The following is a 19,794-nucleotide window of genomic DNA, read 5'->3' as shown; positions in this document are numbered from 1 at the left end:
TTAACGTCGCTCCTTCTCTTTCATGACAGATCCATTCTGTTTCGATATTTCTTCAAAAAGCAGGAGGAAGGAGGGTACTTCAGACAGGCGTTGTTCTCCTGTTGACCATGTTGACATGGAGTCCTTCCTTAAATTCCTTCTGAAGGAAGTTGTGAACCTGCAGGAAACTGGCTTCTTGGTCTGCGTTGTAGCTGGCAGCCGTTGTAACCTTCAAAGGCTCTCTGGAAAGAGTGTACATGGAAATTTCATTCATGGGAATGGTGCTTGCTATCTTCATGCCAACCGGAGAAATGTCTCTAGATGGAGAAGGCTCTGTAGATCGAGAACTGGATCTGGACCTCCGCCTCCTGTACCTATAACTTGGCATCCTGGCATAAGGAGAACTGGAAGAAGTCTTAAGGAATTCCCTCTTGGTCTTAAACCTCAGCTCTTTGTTCTTCTCAATATAAATGTTCACAGCCAGAACACCTATGGTTTCGGCCACAATAAAAGACAAGGCTCCAAAATAAAAAGACCAGCCATAGTTGTAATGGTTCTTTTTGTCCTCATCTCGCTTGTCACTTGGGTCACCCGCATTGCTTGATATGTAGACAATGATCCCTATGATATTACTTAGTCCTAGAGAGAGAAAAACAGAAATCACTGGTTATGTGGCTGGGAAGATAAAATTCAAGCCATGTTACTTTCTGGACCTGAATGGTTCAAAGATTATGAGCAGGAAATTTTATTACATTTATTTACTCTTTCATTGATGTCAAGATTTCATTTATTGTTGAAAAAAAAAGAATAGATCCACATCTGGGTCACATATGCTCGCATGGATCCCAAAATATTCAGCAGGATTTGTTCCCATCTCTTCATTGACACGGTGGGAAAGAAGTAGCATATGGGAGCTCGCTAATATTGTTCGTGGGATTCTAACGTTCAGAATAAGAATAAAAATACATGTTGAGCTGAGGGCTATGGCTGTTCACCTTGACCAAGATAAGTTCTCTTCCACCTTGCTGAATTTTCATCTAAATGCAGCATGCTTAATCCGAGCTTCAGGGAAAGCTATTAACAATATGTGGCTGACTCTCTCAGATGTTTCTAGTGTGAAAAACGGGCTCACCTATCATAGGCGAATTTTTTCTGCCATCATACAAAAGAAAAGAAAAAGGCCCTGGATGTAAGAGACGCCTGATTCATCTAACATTTAATACATTTTAAATAGTGTAAAACCTGCTTGTTACTGACTTTAGCTTCCTTTTTCAGGAAAACTAAAAGCCTTTCTAGAATATACTTATTGTAGAGCTTCAAAAACGTATTTTTGTCTTAAGAAATTTGCCTAGTGTGATGTTGCTAGCGCCCTCGATCCAGGAAAGGGGTACGGGGAGAGAACTGCCAACAAGCTTTTCCACAGTCCTTTTCAGTTTAAAAAGGCAGCACTTCTTAAGGACTCAATTTAAGGAGAACATACCTGCTGCAACAAAGAGAATCCCAGCGCTGAGAATAATGTTGTTTTTGCTGTTGTAAATCCGTCCTGCTCCGACACAGAGTCCTCCCAGCAACAGCAATATTGTGCTTAGGATGGGGAACACACTGGAGGCACGGACAATGCCTGGAGGGGAGATAGGTAGAAAACCAAGACAGACAGTAATCATTTCAGATGCCTCCTCGGGTGCAAGCGTGGAGATTACAAAGTCTCAAAACCCCTGGCTTTTGCTGGAATTATGACTGATTCTGCATTTCTGGGCACGTTTTTGGGAGCCGAAGCCACGGGTAGGTGGCCAATGTGGCACAGACACTCTCAACTTAGTAGCTTAAATCTTTTGAGCTTTCTCCTAGGAAGTCCAGCTTTATCGCCATTATCTGATGCCACCGCGTACAGAACGTTTCTGGAAAAGCGTGATGTAAGTGACAGTAAGACCCAGCATCATGCAGGGAATGGCAGTGAAAAATTCATGAGCTGGCTGCGAACCCTACAACGTTCAGGGATGGCTTGAGCAGATGGATCTGTTCCTTGGTACATGCGCAAGGTGAGCAAATTACAGCTCTTGAAGTCTGCAGCATTTGTGTTGTCAGCGAGCACACCTAATAACCCCTTTTTCTTTTGCTGAATATTAAGGCATTGAAACCTTTCAGATTTCTAAGGAAGAAATTTTAACAAGCATGTCTCAGATGTTTGTGTTTAGTTTCCTGACAGCTAAGTAGAGTCATTTAAAATTCTGTATGCTTCAGTCCATTCACCAGCATGGGCTATAAAATACCTGAAAAAAAAATGAAAACACTACTTCAAGCCAGCTTTCAAAGTTGGGTCACTACAAGACTAAGCAGCAATCGAAAGGGAAGCAGCAGAGAAGGAACAAAAGGGCTGAGAAAAAATAAACAAGCACAAGAAGAGAGATGTCTGTATTGTAAAAACCGAAGGGGTAAAACCTGGTAGGCGTTCCTGAAAGGCAGAGCGAGGAACCGCGTTATATTGTTATAGAGAGAGGATTTTTTTGAAGAAGCGGAGATAAAGTGCTGAATACTGCTGTGGAAAACAGGATTGCCCCAAAGCTGGGGACCGTGGAAAGGCAAAGGGTCCTCGTGGAGGGGAGTCCCGGCAGGGTGAGCGGGCGCCAGGGCGTGGGGATGCCCAAGGCGAGTCGGGGTCAGAGGCTGCTGTCACAGAGGGGTGCAAACCCCACAGCACACTGGGAGGACATGGGCACCCCCAGGGCTGAGTGCACGGAGAGGAGAAAACCGCCATCTGGACCAATCTGCTGATGCGGTGCCATTAGCGATGCGGTCCCTCATGGGTGCCATCTTCCTGGCTGACACGCACAGTGAGCGGCACCCGTTTCCCGAGGAGAGACGGCCAGATGTTACAGCTGATGCTTTCTCATTTTACTTTTGATGGCCGTGGCGTTCCCAATTTAGTGAATCGCTTCCTAACGATTCCCTTGGTAACTGGTGGCAAAACTCCCACTGACTGCAAGAGGGACAGGACTGGGCGGTTAATAGCAGCGTTGCTTTTGTGTGCGCTGCAAAGCCCCCGGGAGCCCCAGCTACGGGCCCAGCCCTCATTAGGATGGTGCAAACATAAAACAAAAAAGACAGTCCCTGCCTGGGAAGCTTACGCCTGTATCGATCTGCAACAGCAAGAAAAGTCCGTCTCCTACCAAAACTGGCAACGTCGCTGCACGTGTCCTTTACAGACGGGGCATTTTCTAACCGGATCTAAACCCAATTCAGTCGGATGCATTACTATTCAGACAGTGTCTTGCAATAACTGGCAAACCCAAGTAACAAGGGTGTAAGGTCTCTAATCAAAGCCCGTTGAGTGCTGAGAGCCTCTTCTGTTGTCCTGGGTGTACCCCCACGTGTGGAACGAAGTAACAGTGGTTCGACTTTTGGGTCAGTTTTTAGAGTCAGTTATTAGAAAAAGATTCAGTGTCAGTCTCTGTGCTGCTGGACATGAAGGCACCTCAAATCACTGTCTGTTTGCTAGTGTCCTGGCAAAAGGCAGCACGGGCTTAAAATCTACTGTGGCCCACCCTTTCTGGTTGTTGTTTCCTATATTTTATGGTCATGCTGTTTATAATGACTTCAATTAAATCAAAGAGCTTTCCTAAAATGCTTCAGTTGATATCATCAGAAGAAACTTGCCAGACATGTCAAATATAGGGGGTGGGTTGTTCTACTTGTAGCAATAATCTCCAGAGATAATTTTTCTATAGCAGGTAATTAAGGTGAAGAGAAATAAAACACAGTGTTCTCTTCCTGTAGAACTCTACAGTATGTTTTTTCCTACAATGTGTACTTTTAGCTCTGAAATTTAAAAGGAAGCTCCTAGGTACCATGTAGAATTTACATATGTCTCCTGATACTGGTAATAAAATGACAGCACATCAAAAAACATTAAAGCAATCTGGTTTTTGCTTTCTCCCCTGCTTTTTTTTCTTGTTTGCCGTCCTGTCTGTTTGCATCGGCTGTTCTGCACCGCTATGCGTTGTGACACCTCCTTCGGTGAAGCACCACAGCATGCCGTGCTGCTCCTCCCCACGGGGCTGCGAGCCCCGGCACTCTGCTTGTGCTTTTATTCTCCTCCGAAAGGCAGGAGCCAAGCAAACGGCTTTAAAAAGGAGATGCTATAGCATGCGGGGAAGAAGTGCATGAAGGTGTAGACATGCCCCTGATACGGGGTCCCCAGTCCCCCTCCTCATGGCTGCACGTCTGCACCGCAGCACAGCCCTGACATCCTCACGCGCGCAGTGAGGATGAGTATGGCTGAAATCCCCTCTTCTGCAAAGGGAGAGGTGCATGTGCTTCGTGGAATGCTGGATCAGAGCAGCGTGGTTTCTGCGTGCCTGCAGAAATGCAGGAGAGGAGGGAAGCCGGAGCACGTGTGTGCAGTTGGGCGATGCGGGCGGCAGCCATGGGGACTGCATGGGCTTTCCGTGCATGGCAGCGATACCTCTGCCGCTTGCTGGGGCTCTGCACAGACATGTGAAGAGGATTTTTTTAGACACACAGATTGGTGTGTGTTGTCACAGGGAAGGTTTAATAGGAGGGGTCTTGTCTGAGCTCCTTTGCATGTGTTAGTGGTCACTGTGGCTGTCATTCGCTTGGTTTTGCAGGGAGCAGCCTGAATGCCAAAGGGCAAAATCCAAACTCCTGCTCCTACCCACACCCTGGACCAAAGCCTCCTAAAGTCAGTCATTTTTTCACTGATTTCAATAGGGTTTTGAACCAGGGCTCGATTCTGCTAGCACCGTAATGTTTACATTTATCTGAAAGCTATGTTAGATTGGTCACTGTGGAGCAGGCTGAGACCCCTCATGCCGCTCTTTCAGGAGCACAAGACGCACACAGCGTTGGTGCCTTTGCCTAAGACAGACAGGAAAAATAACGGTCACCCCCAACATGGCCCTCTGAGAAACTTGTGCCAAGAAATGGCCAAAAAGCGTGGTGAATGATAGAGACAGCAGATTGCAAAGATGTTGCACAGAGGGCAAAAATGGGACGGAAGGTCTCATGTCTCCTTTGAAAGAGGATGCAAATATCCTCTTGTCTTAGACAATGATTTGATCCCTATTACCTATACGTATGAGCTCATCTCTTCTGGATGTAGATACGTAATCTTTCAGTAATCTCTAAATCAACCGTATGCATTTTAAGTGGAGCTGCAGTTTTTCTCATAAAAGTTAAAGCAGAGGAGTCCTGTTATCTGTGCAGAGTACGCGAGGGTGAGCTCTCCTCTGCGGGGGGAGCAGCTGAAGACTGATTTTGCAGAAGACATAAAGCGTTGGACCAACTTGTTTTTAAGGTCTGTACTTAGCCGCTTTTCAAAACAGCTTTTAGGAACACCCGTCACAAGTACACTTACCATTTACCAATATCATGTCTTACTGCGGAGCTGTAGACTGTTTTTCCCAGTTCTCCCTTTTCTCCAAATAAAGGAGGCATAATGCGCTTTTATCAAGATGCTACTTAATTCCTCTTTCCTTTACAGTCCTTTTACTAATGATGTTTCTTTCCTAAAGCTGACTTGGCATCAATTTAACATTAGTTCCAAGGCTTTGTATGAAAGATAAATGCAGCTGTGCTCACACTCTGCTAGCCTGCCTTCGCCTGAGCGCTGAAATCATGTCACCCAAGCGCTATGACTGATCTAAATTGACAAGAGTAAAGATGAAAAAAAATCTGGGTTTTCTGGTAAAGTTTACTTTTCAGAGATTTTTTGTCTTTCTTCTTGTCTTAGCAACTAGAAGTTGTTTCCCAGAAGTGAGCAGAAGGGCAGAGTGGTTCTCTAAGAGGTATTTCAGGTAATTAATAGCAGTGTAATTGAGGAGTGTTTTGTCTTGCCGGGTGTATCAGCCAGCATTGCTCCCTGAAGCTTTCCCAACACCTTGTGAACTGCAGTTTCTTTCTCTGGTAAAGGGCATCGCTTTCAGCTTGGCTGGTCAGCTCTTTTGTTCAAAAGGAATAACTAGGCAAGGCGTCCCCTGGGGAAGGGGAAATCTAACTCAAACTTTGCAGGATTCATGACTGTCCTGGTTTTGGCTGGGACAGAGTTAATTTTCTTCCTAGTGGCTGGTACAGTGCTGTGTTTTGGATTTAGTGGGAAAATAATGTTGATAAACACTGATGTTTTTAGTTGTTGCTAAGTAGTGCTTATACTAAGTCAAGGATTTTTCAGCTTCTCATGCCCAGCCAGCAAGAAGGCTGGAGGGGCACAAGAAGCTGGGAGGGACACCGCCAGGACAGCTGACCCCAACTGGCCAAAGGGATATTCCATACCATATGATGTCATGCCCAGTATATAAACTGGGGGGAGTATCTGGCAGGAGGGCGGATCGCTGCTCAGGAACTAACTGGGCATCAGTCAACAAGTGGTGAGCAATTGCATTGTGCATCACTTGTTTTGTACATTCTAATTCTTTTAGTATTATTATTGTCATTTTATTATTATTGTCATTATTTTCCTTCCTTTCTGTCCCATTAAACTGTCTTTATCTCAACCCATGAGGGTTTTTTTTTTTTCAATTCTCTCCCCCATCCTATTGGGAGGGGGAAGTGAGCGAGCGGCTGCGAGGTGCTTAGTTGCCGGCTGGGGTTAAACCACGACAATGACATTTCACACTCAGGTTCCAAGACTTGCTATCAGCTGAGCGAATGGTTGTCTGGAGGAGATGAAACAATTGCCCTCATTTCAAGCACCAGGTTAGTGGATGAAATTACTTCTGTGGCAGATTACACACCAGCACAGAGCAGCAAAGGCTGGCTGTCCATGCAGGGAAGCCACAGCCCATGTTCGTGCTGAGATTTTGCTGTTAGCTGCAGAAATTTCAGCTTCCTTCCTACAATGCAGTAATTTCACTGCAGGGGGAGGTGGCTCAAGAGCTGCAAAGGATGAGTCTTGCATAAGGGTTGGGTTTAAGCATTCGGAAAAGCTTCCTAATGGGCTGGAACCCACTCCTCAAACCTGTTTTGATACACTAATAGATAAATACTCCCTCTGTAAAATATCCTCGCCAATCTGGGAATGATAGCTGTAGTTTTCATTTGAAAATGTTCCATATAATGTTTAGAGAATGGGCACCACAATCATGAGCGTTCCCCTGGCTGAAGGAAACCCTTGAAATGGGGGTCCCCAAGGGTCATGGTTGTGTCAGCTGCAGCGTGAATGGGACATACATCACCGCTGCTATGTGCCACCCAGTTTGGGCTACTGTCTTGCAATGAATAAGACTTGGGTTGCACTCTATAGAAGAGAAACCCAGGGAAGTCTCTCTGGCCATGTCTGTTAATCCTGTGTATTAGGTATTACTTTTCACTTACGGAGAAGGTATTCTGAGCTGTCATGGTCATAGTCATTGTCTTCAGGGAAGTGGTTGATTCGGAAGCAATGTCCTTTGTAGATTCCTAAATGAAAAAGCAAACATAACACATAAGGAATAGAACCAGGTAAATGTGCTTCTGCCAGCTCTGCTTTATTTCCTTTTCCTCCCAGGCTGTACAAGTAAATTATTCTCCTGTAGGGTTGGTCATTGATTTTTTTAATGTCATCAAGAAACTCTCCCTAAGGTCATGAATTTTGGGCAGATCGGGCTGAGGCCTAGCTGAAGAAAGGGAGAGCCAGGATTCCTGGGCTTTTTTCTTCAGTCTGCCACTAATATCATTCTCTTGAGTTTTTTAATCTCTCTGTGCTTTACTTTATCAGCGCCATGCTTATCTTACAAGCATTCCGAGTTTGCAAAGCTTCTTTTTGTTCCTAGAGTGACTGTCACTCTGGGTCCCTGCTCCATGGCTGGGGCTCCACAGCAGAGCCAAGTGCCAATCTAGCGCCCATCACTCCTCCTGTCTCGTCCCCAGTGAAGTGCTGGTTTCCCTTATCAGAGCTGGTAAATGTTGAACTGTCTGAGGCCTCTTCAATTACTCTCTAGGCTTGGAAAATAAATCCATAAATCTCTTCCTGCTGCAATTTAAACTCATATGTCCCCCTCAAGGTTGGTTCAGCTTTTAATGGCATATTTGTTTAGTTAACTGGGAGCCTGTGCAGAAAGTCAGGGCACTCCTGATACCTGAAGGAACAATGCCAGAGTTGGCTGGATGAACCCCTCGCTCGACTGAACAAGATGAGGTTCAGCACTTTATCCATCTGGGTAAAGCTTTACATTAGTATTTTGTGTTATTTTCTATCACGGTTATCCGTAGCCACATCCAGCCTTAGCTGCAGCTGGGTAGCTGAGACCGCTGTTGCACAGCGAGCTGCACGGGGACCTCTCCCCAGGGAGCTTGCTGCAGGAGCGAAGCCCCGAGGTGCGATTCTGCCTTAGTGCTTTCATTATTCATTAACCAGCGCTTTCGTGCTCAGGAACATACATCACCCAGGATGAGTTATCCTCCGCACAAGAGTTTCGGTGCTTACAGCTCGAGCTGGCAGAAGGATTTAAAACCCATCACTTAATACTACTTTAACAGCTGCAGTCTGTAGGATATAAATGTGGATTTATTTCACTACCTATTACCAATGATTACAAAGATCTCAAAAGAATTACTAATCCGGAGGATTTCAATTGCACCCTGTGAGTGTCAACTGCAGGTTTGCTACTACAGTGCATTTAATTCTTCCAGTAAATGATGTATATCTACTCTAATTGCGGTAACGGCTCAGGCTTTCTCTGCACAGCACTTCAAAGGCTGCGAACAAGAAGTGAGTGGCTCACGTCACCTCGGGAAGTGACACACCTCTCGTGTCTGCCAGGCGGACGAGAGCACTTCAGCTGGGACTGCTCCTGCTAAGCGTGTTTGCCCGTGCACCCCTCTGTTTGCCATCAGCTGGCTTGTTGCTCCTGATGGCTCTCCAGCAAGGCAATCCAAAACGCAGGTTTTAAAGATCCCAGTGCTTATTTTTATGGCAGTTCATGCAATGAAACTAAATCACTCCCAGCGTAACAGGGCCTCTGAGGGTGGATGGTCATTTCTTTGAGTCTCTTCATTATGGTGTGCCAATTCAGAGTATGATTTTTATCCTCTCCTATTCATCAAGGAAAAAATCTAAATAATCTTCTAACCCTAATTTCCTATGGAAACAAGCTTTTCAATGACTCTGTGCTTGTGTGTGTTTAGGGGGGGCATCTCTCAGTCTGTATGTACTTCTCCAATAACTTTTAAGGTACTTGGTTGAATTTATCAAGAGCTGATACAAAAGTAGAAGTATCACAGGTAACTGAGCTCCCACAACTTCCGTGCAAACAGGTAGATGCATGAAGGAGAGAGCTCTGTCCACCGAAGGCTGCTTTGTGAACTTGCACGTTCACAGAGCATGGACCTGGGCGACAGCCCAAATAAATGTCCCACTTCCAGAAACTCAGTGAAGAGACAAGAAGTCTGCAAGACTGAAATGTTCCCCAAGCCTCTTGTGTTTGCAGCACTGATGGATTGATGGAGGGTTTTGGCCTCTGTAAAATGGCCTTACGTTATTAAACTTCTGAATGAAATGGGCCCCTCAGCAGAACTTTCTCTTACACGGAGGCCATGAAGCCATTCCTTCCACCACGGGACTGAAATGTGTCAGCAGGACAGGATGGGTTGGTATGAGCAGTGTCTGGGCTTTTCCTCTTTTATGGTTGGAGACCTTCATTTCCTGGTGCTTATATCTGGAGCCTTTCACATGAGAGAGTATTAGCAAGTTTAGCAGAGGTGAAAAAAGAGGATAATCAGCCCCAAGCATAAAATTTTAGGCGAGCTTGAGAGTTCCTCTCTATTTCCAGTTTTTAGGAATACTGAGATCGGTCATTCTGGCCAACTTTTTATAGAAATAGCAAATGACTGAAATTTGGACCTGTATCAAAGCCTGGGAACACAAAATATTCTTCCCAATATTTTTGCTGTAGCTCAGATCATAGATATTGGTTCAAGGTCCTCTCTAGTGTCTATGGTATTTGATAGCTAATAACAGCAGCAGACTGGATAAATTTTTTCCATAAACTTAACAGGTGTCATATAACTCAGCAGCAGCTTATTAAACTCTCAGTGAGGCTTGAAGTTGCTATCAAGAACTCTGGTGATCTACAGGGTATTGAGGGCTCTTTTAATCCACAAAGTATCAGAAACAAAATCTTGCTAGGAAATGCAACAATACCTTTTGTTCATAATGATGGACTTCGAAATGCAGATTTGGGAAAAATTAAAACTAGCTGGGTGGAAGCTACTGAAGCAGTGGTCAGCTTTAAAAGCACAACAGCAGAGTCTGACTTGTACTTAAATGCAAAAAATAAAACCAAAACAAAACTGAGATTTGGTGAAATACCTGGCTCCATGCCCTAGCATGTAAAGCAATGCCAAAGAATAAAGCCGTAAAAGAGAAGAGGTGGCAGAAAAGGAAACACCTCAATTAAATTCAGTAACAACTATTCTACAGCATCTGCACAAGGTCTGAACTCCTTGAAGCTCTTCTCAAAGGCTTCACTGAGGATGCCTTGAAGAAACGTGTAGACAAACGTGGCCACTGGTCCATGCTCAGTAGGGCACACATGGGCTGTTTTCCACACCAGGATGTGACGTGGAAGAGGTATTTTTTTCTTTGCTTGAGTATGAGGATACAGTCCCTTACATACTTCGGAGAGGAAGATGGAATATTTAACTTCTACTTCTGTACCCACTAGAGAGAGATAAATAAACTGCAATCACCGCCTAACAGATACTAAAATATTGAGAAGCACTTCTGGATACCTCTTGAGAGTAAGATATAATATCCCACTGCGATGCTGTAAGTATTACTCCTTTCTTTGAATGATTACTGATATGTTTTAAATGATGCTTTTAGAAATACAAATATTATAATGCATTTTTTCCTCAAAATAACAACTTTGTTTTGAATTTTGAGCCAGGACTTCAGGATCTAGGTTAATGACAATGAAGACGCAAATTTTCTGAAGTGTTGCTGATGGTGTAAGAACATTTTTTTCCCACTGGTTGCAGCGTACGTAGCTGGCATTTAAAAACTAAAAATTGTTTCTGACTCGGTTTTACTCTGTGTTCAAGGGCTTCTCCGACAAGGTTAGTACTTCCCAATCTCACTAAGTGTTGTTCAGATAACTATAATTAGAGTGTGATGTATTCAGATAATGTGATAAGGGAGGGGATTGTAGTGCCTAAGTGAAGATTAAGCTTTGTTTTGGGGTTTGAGATCTCAAAGTACATAGAGTTTTCAACAGTAAATCAAAGTAGTGGTCCCAAATTCTGATGACATACTACCTTCTCCTTGCTCTTTCTCAAATAATCCGTTAATAATCCTGCCTGTACCATTGCAGAATTGTTCACTGGGGTTTTATTTTTTGATGACTGAGAGCGATGGTTAATGCTGTAGGATGCAAATGCTTATTAACGTTGTTTGTGGCCATGCATTACATGATCACGTTGTTGTTGGCCATACCATCAGCCATGGCTTTGAAACAGCCATTTCCCGTGGTTAGTATTTATCAATGACAACATCCCCTGATGCCCTGGAAGTGTTTGCAGAAATCAGCACTGGAAGATAGAGCACTTAAATGTCTGACAATATTTGTCAAGGCAGGCTGTACTTTTCTTTCCTCCCCCTCCCTAATCCTGAAAACTATATACAACAAGATCTTTCCACAACATTAGTGTTCTGTTGTCATTTAAAATAGGTTTCTACCATGCAAGACGCTAGCAGCTTTGCAGCAGAGGACCTTGGCTGCGGGGTACTTCTGTCAATAGCAATTTTCATCTCCTTGCTCTGAGCACGAGCTTAGGGGAGGCGATATCTGATAGCAGTGGGAGACACATGAGGATTCATGGGTCAAGCTGCTGCCTCCTTCTCCATCAAGAGCTTCTGCAGAGCTACTGCTCGATTAACTAGTTCATCTTCCAGCCCTCTCGCCCGCCCTTGTTGGTGAGCCTATGCAGTAAAACAGCGGGTTTGGGACTTGGTTGAGAAGCTTTTCTTGTTTTCTCATGGGACACCAGACATTTGTGACCTCCTTGGATCAAACTCTCCCCTGCCAACATGCCACATTCTTGCAGCTCTTGAGCAGCTCCAGATACTTAACGCGCACACGTGCACACTATTAATAGAATTAAGCAGGGTTTTCTCCTGAGGGGGGTTATACTGATGGAATGAGCGCTATGAATGTCAGCTGCAGAACTGGTCGCATGGCTACAGCAATTAACCTGTGGGCAGGTAAATGCACCCCATAATGGGCCAGGCTAAAATCCCACTAACCAGCTGATTTCTTTCAGGCAAATGCGGGTCTTCTGAGATGGTTTGAAGGCATGGAAGGAAATGATTTTCAAGATCATTTGACAGCAAGTGCTTGCAGATACAGGGAATACAAGTTGCAAGGAGCTGACTGTCTATTAAAAATAAGGCAATTAGTAAGGAACCATGGGAAATTTGGCCCGATGGTTCTGCTTGTTGCATCTCTTCTGTGATTAAATGATGTGCTTCAGTTCCAGAGCCAACCGTTAGCCTGATTTACTGCAACACTTGAATATCTGAACGTTTAAATGACAAGTTTTCTGAATATCTCAGCACAGAGAAGGCTGACTGACAGATAACACCACAGACAACAAGAAAAGCGTGACATGCAGAGTGGGGCTGTTGTAACAGAAGTTGCCTGAACACAGTGTCCATCTGAGCATGCCGTGTGGGACTGGGTTTCCTTAATGGCATGGCTTTGCACTTCCCTTGGACAACACTGGAGAACCTCTATTTATAGTGAGTGAGTGTGTCAGTGCTGGACTCTGCCAGGGGAGAAGAGAAACAGTTATATTATTTTTTCCTTAGGAAGATTGCTGACAAGTTCTGAAATCCTTTGCCACGTGATTTGAGCAATAGTGAGCAAAGGAGATCAGACATGCCAAAAAATGTTCTCTCTCTCTGCAAAATTTATAGCACGGAGTCTATCTGTGCACTGTGTTCATTTCTTTGATTTTCCACCAGTACAACTCCTCTGTCTCACTGGATTGACACACAACAGCGAATGCAGCTGCTAAGTCAACTTTTCTCTTCATTCCTCTCATAAAATAACCCTTGAAAAGAGGAATGGGTGCTGCACCTCCTTTTACTTTCAAAACCTGCTTTGTGGTGCTGATGGTCAAACAGGGACTATTATGGTCCTGAGCTCTCCACTCAGGCCACAAGGAACAGCATTAGGTATTTTTCTGTAACTTGGCACTTTCCATGTGAAATTGGCCCGAGTTCGATTACGTGTCTCCTGCTGTTTGCTGAGAGTTTCACAAGTTACCTGAATGAGCACAGATCCTGTGAGCCTCTGCTAGATGACGTTTAATGCTGTCATTATAAAAGAAATCATGAAGTATTGATGCAGGTTGTGTGCAAAAACACACCCCATGTGAATTTGCTACCCCACATTGCTGCTGTAATGCCACCTTCATCGCCACAGAGGATGGAGCCAGCAGAGGAAGAAGCCTCGGGAGGTTAAATACACATTTATCGGGTGCCTGCCGTTGAGAAAAGTTTGGCTGTGGTGAGAGCCTCGTGAAGCTGGAAACTTCAAAGTGTAAGTTGTTTTTGAGACAGATGCTGTCTGACACCCCCTGAGTCCTGCCAGTCCAGGAAATATTGTCCATATGACAGTTTGTATTTTTATTTCATCCTGAAGGTGAATTTGATGAAGAGCACTGCTAGTACCTGGGGTTATTGTCATACTTTTGCCAGGGTAGGTCTTGTTTTCAGAAAATGCTTAGGACCTAAAAAGATTAGAAGTCCATTCCCATAACTGTGGGCTAGCACGGTACCATAAACCAGCTGACCAGTGCTAGCTGTCCATGCGTGTCATGGTCAGGCTAAAGCAAATTCAGCTCAGCTGAGTCTTTAAAAGGAATTTATCCTGAATCTTATCCATGTTTCTCTACAGCTGTTGAGCCAGTGAAACAGTAATTTTTATTTTTCCTCATAAAAGTCCTTTCCTTCCTTCTCTATCTTTCATCCCGTAACTCAGAATCCACTTGTTTCTCATTGCGGGGAGCTGCGCTGCCTACTTAAGGGCCAGATTCTGATTTCAGTGCAGTGGACTCAAGTCTTTCTCACCCAGTAACAGTGATATCAGAATCTGGTCTTCTCCCTTTGTTTGCTCCCCCTCTACTTCCTGGGCAAAAAGAAAATGATTTTAAAATGTTGAAATGTATGAAATTTGCCCCACTTTCTTCCTTAGGAGCTGTCAGCTCTAACAAACCCTTTGGGTTCTTCTTTTGATCTATTTTCAATTATCTGGTGGGCAAAGCAAAACTCCTTCTCAAGTCTCTTATTTTCTTATCTTCTGCTGTGACAGGAATTTTCCCCTTTTCCAGTCCTCCCCCTCCGCTGCCTACAGACCCTCCGCTGCTCAGAGCTTTTCATCAGTCCCCTCAATGCCACGTGCATAACTACCGGTCGCTTTTGCTGCCTGCTCCATCTTGCTCCTCTTCAACGGTTTGAAACGCAAAACACCTTCCCGGTGCGTTTAACACCTCACGAGGGCTCAGACCGCCCCGGCGGCAGCAGCGCTGGAGGAGACGCGCGCCGGAGCAGCTCGCAGCTGCTTCTGCCCACGCACTTGCAAATGAGCTGGTGTTGGCAGGGGATCGCGCTCCACTCTCACCCGGGCCTTTATTCTTAGCCATTCCCCTCCAGTCTGGCAAAAGCACGTTTTCTCTAGGAACAGGTTTCAGTTTGTCTTGTTATTTGACATGCTCAGTCCCACCATTAACCTCACTCCACTTCTCTTACCTTCGTCTAGTAGTTAACGCTCCCTCCTGTATTTATCATAGACTTTCTATGAGAGAAGAGACTGCCTTATACCACCACTCTCAAGTATTTGCTCTAGGATATTATAATCTGCTTTCCCCAACTTGCCTGCACTGTAGCAGTGTCTGAGCTGATTGCCTTTTGCCGTCTGCAGCCTCTCCTTGGTGCTCCTCGACAAAGCCCTCTCTGTTGGAAGCAGAGGCAGCTCACAGCTTCTCCTTTCACCATATCCCCGCAGAACGAAGGCTGTATTGCTCTATTCCTTGCATTGCTTTTTTCTACAGTGGTCTCAAACTGTAGCGGAGCTCATGCTCCTCACTGCAGAAGAGCCGTCTCCGCTGACCTGAGTGCCAATTTCACAGCCATAAATAGTGACCGGCGAGGTTCCCGCTTGGGCAGTTTGACCTTCATTTTATGACCCACCCTCTTCTCTTCTAACACTCTTGAGTTTCCCATGGCCCGGCTGTGGTGCCTTAGCTGATCTCCTCCAGATACTAGTGGATGCTCACTATTGCCCGAAGAAGTTAGCCACATAGGAGAAGATGCATCTCGCTTAGGTGGTGAAGAAGTCTGCTCTTGGATGGTGACTTCTAGTTCTGGCTTGAACAATTTTACTCTTTGAGCAATATTATTTTGGCATGCTGCAGTCCAGGACGTAACACCTGAATGCTATTTTGTACAGCCTGGTAAAGCGTGTCCAGATTCTGGATCACCTATACCAGAAGGCATCCAGGGAAATGCCTACAGAGGCTCAGTCAGTTATAATTCACGTGGGTATATACAGCCCCAGCAGCCGACCTTCTGTTTTCAGCTGCGCAAATATCATCAAAGATGCTGTGCATTTGTATTTCTGTGTAAAAAATGAACAGATGCAGAAAAGATGCTTTGCCAAAGATGACTTTAAAATTCTATGATGACAGCCTTTTGTTCCATTATAAGATTTTATTTGAGACCTTGAGTGATGTTAGAAAATCCGTGGCAGCGAAACTCATTTCCCGAAGATTCACCTCACCTGCACATCTGGGAGCTAATAAAACACATCACAGTGTCTGGCTCCTGTCCTTTGAATTCTCTTCAGTCATTACAAAGCTGCTGCCAAAAGTACTAAGTGTCCTTGTGCTACCACAGTGAATACCGATAGTATCAGGGAAATGTAGGACAGCAGCAAAGTAGGTAAGAGTTGATTGTACGTTACATGTTGTTTTGAGCTACTTAATTTCCATTTTCTTCGAATGTTCCTCTCATAAACCAGCGTTTTGGCCACAGAAGTCATGATTGAGGTTATTCAGCAACGCTCCTGTCGCTTTCCCAGCTGCCTTTCCTTAGCCAAACAGCAGATAAAATAGCGTGCTGTGTTATTCCACCACCACTGCTCAGGCATCCCCCGTAGCCCCCCATCCACTGCTGATGGTCTTCCTACTACCATTTGCAATTTGCTCCTTATTAACCCTGTCCTCTTGTGCTGCTGCTTGGGTGGCAGAGTGGGGGAAATTTCGGTGGGGTTCTGTGGCTTATTTTAGTCTTTTTTGTTGCTCCTTTTTATGGAGCTTATGAAGGGAATGACTCTGTGTTTTCTAGGAAGAAACACTGACATACTTCCAGCCCTGACGTTCAGTTTGCATTTTGTAAATCATCTGCACAGGGAACCAGGGGCAATTCCTCAACCTGGGTATGACATGATCTTTTGGGGGCAACGTTGGTGACACTGCTTGAGGAACATTTTGAAGTCAGAGCTAAGTTAGCCCTGCAACGGTGAGTATTCCCATGCCTGGCTCAGTCCCAAGAGACTGTCAACATTTCTAGTTGTCATAGGGTTGTTAACTCACTTTTCTGTGTCTGCTTTTCTATCTACCACCACGGCCCACACTTGCTGTGTTCTGCCTTCACACCTCTTCTCGTCCTGCATCTCATGCCGCAGTCCTTTATCCCAGCAGCCCAGAAGTTTGTCTCACCACTCATTTCCATACTTTGCTCTGCTGCCACTTTGCCAAAGATGTTTCTGGGTGGCTGATATAATCATCCTTGTCCTTTTAAAATGAATTTGGAGCTTGGATGGAAACCTCCATTAGAGTTCTGCAGTTGGCTTTTCTACCTTAGCTAAAATTGGTCTAACACTTGAGGAGTTGATGTTGGCTTCTTAGGTGAGTATCTTCACCCATGAGAGCTTTGAACTGAAAGTCAGTCTCCAACGAGTTTCCAGCTCTTTCTTACATTCTGGTCCAAAATGCCTTAATTTAAAGAGGTACTTCAGTAACTAGCAGTGCTTGTGGCACAATGTGTCAGAGACTAACTTGTTATTGACAACTGTAACTACACAGTGGCCATCACCGGTCCAACACCTCAGAGAGCAATGGGAAATAAGCTGTGGTGGCCTGTATGCTAGCCAGGAGTCAGGTATATCTTGATTCGGACCAAAATCCACTTTTTTCCCCCAATATTCTTGACCCTGACATACATTCACCAGTACAAAGACTGCTCATTCAGGCAGATTGCTGCCAGTCCATCAATCATTATGAAAGGGCTGAAATGCCAAATTGTACCGGATGCAATTTTGAGAACAGATAGTCATTTTGTGTGATGAAGCGTTCATATGCTGCAAAATGACAAATAGTGTTTATTTTCACATTGTCAAACTGTGCTTTTTTCCTGTGTTGGCACAATTGGAATCAAGTTTCCCTTAAGGGATAGTTTGGTCTTTATCCATCTGGTTTCCCTTACTTCAGTAAGTCATCAGTTCTCCCTCATTAACATGGTGATCAACCAGGGCTTGATGGTTTCACCTCTTACGATCACAGCATGTCTATAAAGCCTGTATCGTGGCTTGTCACTACCTGGGGGAGGAAATTTAAGGAAATGGACATTCATGTCTCTTCAAAGTCCCTACTGAGTTTATAATTTGAGACATAGTCATGGTCATGTCTGGGGAATGAATGCTGTTCTTGAACTAGATGAAACATACCCAGTACAATGTGTGATGCTTTGTCCCCTGTATCTTCTGCCACTTCAACTTTCATACACGTGCAGCCTTGAGCTATTGCCTTCTCATTCTTAATTTCTACTTTTAGACCCTCTTAAACTGCCATTTTTTCAGGTTTCCGAAACATCCTCATTTCACTACAGGCAAGGTTTGCAGTTGTCATACAGCAGTCTAAAATTTAAGAAACAACTCTCCAGAATGAGGACCCAGGTAATCCCTGGGGATGTTTGGGGTAACATGCACAGGATGCACCCGGTGTCTTATTCTGTAATGGAAAAACCCTCCAGATCTAGTCAGTAGAAAAATGGTTCATATTATTGATATTCCTTGTGAGATCTCTTGGTGTAGCAGAAGCTTACAAGGCATCACGTAATTACCTCTCTGCATAAAATGAACTATTGTCTGCTCTAATAGCAGGGAACGTCTCTAACCTGACATCTAGAACTGAACTCTTTCTTTACAAACCTTCTTTTGGCTCATTCATGCACCACAATTCTTTTTTTTAATGAAAAAAAAAGCGAGGGTTACACTGGAAAGTAGTGATACAGGAGCTCACTAGTTAACTGATTGGGAATATGCAGGATATTTGGACACTCCTGGAATCTTGTAATGATTCCATGTCTCTTCAATCCATGCTGATTCATCATTAAGATGATGGCCTTTAGAAAAATAGTTGGATATTGAAGAAGCAATAGGGAAATTTCACTCCATAAATCATCTTAACTGAAGGGAATGCTTGCCATATGTCTGTCTTCATAATGCAGTGACCTTGAGTTGGATCTGCATTCATTTTGGAGCATGTCTTCCTCATTTCTGTGCCAGCTTGTTGAGTTATACATAGAAGCTAAACCTCTAGAGATTGATCATGCACAATCATCAGTGACGCGGGACTGAAACAAGGCAGATGACAACGGGGAATCTAAAGGTTAGGAGAAAGGGGTGTAACTGCCAAACCCTGCTAATGGCTGGATTTGGGAAATGCAAGGCAAAGGTTTCAAAAATCACCTGCATGATGTGTTAGTGGAAAAGACACTCCACTAGGAGAGATTAGTGCGGTGCATCCAAGAGACCGTGTTGTCTAGTTGAATACTTAGGGCTAATGTCTAACCTTGGGAACAAATAACAGAGCTGCTGGTTAGAAAGAATAGGTTCCAGCGTGAAAAAATGAAAGGAACAAAAATATTTTGCAACTGTAGTACATCCTGGAAGAAAATATAAAGGAAATATGAAAGACTTTAGCTTGAATTTGGTTGGTGACCAAATCAGTTATTCCTGTTCCCAGCAGTGTGTGCAACCTGTAAGGTGCCATACCCTCACGGAGGGTAGGTGCTGGCAGGCTGGGTGTCTCAGGCGTTCGGTGGTAGAGGGTGCCTCGGCAGCCAGGACGGTGTGTCGCTGGCTGCGGCCAGCCTCGTGTAGGAGACAGGGCAGGCTGGTCTCACTGGGGCACGTTGAGAGGGGAGAGGAAAATGATGAGCAGCCCTGGGGCAATAAGGGCCTGGGCGAGGAAGGCAGAGAGCAACGTGAAGAAGGAGGAGGAAAAGGAGTGCTTTGGGGCAGCGCGGGGAGGAACGGGAGGTGGTTTGCAGAGGAGGAGGAAAGGAAGCTTGGAAGAAAGTGGGAGGGAGAGAGAGCTGAGGAGGAGGAGGAGGAGACGGGAAGGGTGGGCGGTGGGTGGCCGGAGGCAAGGAGAGGGCCTAGGAGGAGAGCAGGAGCTTGGCAGATTGGTGGTGCCTGCGGAGACAGGGACCAGATGGCGACCTGGGTCCTCCCTGAGCAGCTCTGCCTGCATCCACAGCCCTGCCCGGCCGAAGAGTCGGTGCTCGTACTGCTGACAGAAGGCGAGGGGATGCACAAAGCCACTGCCTGATGAGAATTAAGAGCCTGAAACTTGTAATTCCCAGGACTGATTTAAATTATTACAGTTAACAAATGACCTAATACATAAAAATGGAGATGGCTACCAAATAGATCTGTTTAAATGAACACATGCAGAAGAGATTTCGTTTGGCTCCTGCACCTGAAACTTTCTATTTCCTAATGCAAACTAAGCAGTGACAAATAAAAATGAGAC

At 44.8% G+C, this 19,794-nt stretch overlaps 1 protein-coding gene across 1 annotated transcript in view; it reads right to left on the bottom strand.

Annotated features, from left to right (window-relative positions):
- Window positions 1–79: 79 nt before the first annotated feature.
- CACNG4 (calcium voltage-gated channel auxiliary subunit gamma 4) overlaps window positions 80–19,794 on the bottom strand; it is a 40,733-nt gene continuing 21,018 nt past the window's right edge. Inside the window, exons 2-4 of the mRNA XM_050908594.1 lie at window positions 7,309–7,392; window positions 1,460–1,600; window positions 80–618 (exon numbers count right to left, since the gene is read on the bottom strand). Of these exons, the coding sequence (XP_050764551.1) occupies window positions 80–618; window positions 1,460–1,600; window positions 7,309–7,392 (764 nt within the window). The remainder of the gene's footprint in view (window positions 619–1,459; window positions 1,601–7,308; window positions 7,393–19,794) is intronic.

Source organism: Gymnogyps californianus, chromosome 19 (assembly GCF_018139145.2).
Source record: "Gymnogyps californianus isolate 813 chromosome 19, ASM1813914v2, whole genome shotgun sequence".
NCBI lineage: Eukaryota > Metazoa > Chordata > Aves > Accipitriformes > Cathartidae > Gymnogyps > Gymnogyps californianus.
This window is presented reverse-complemented; position numbering and strand designations above follow the sequence as displayed.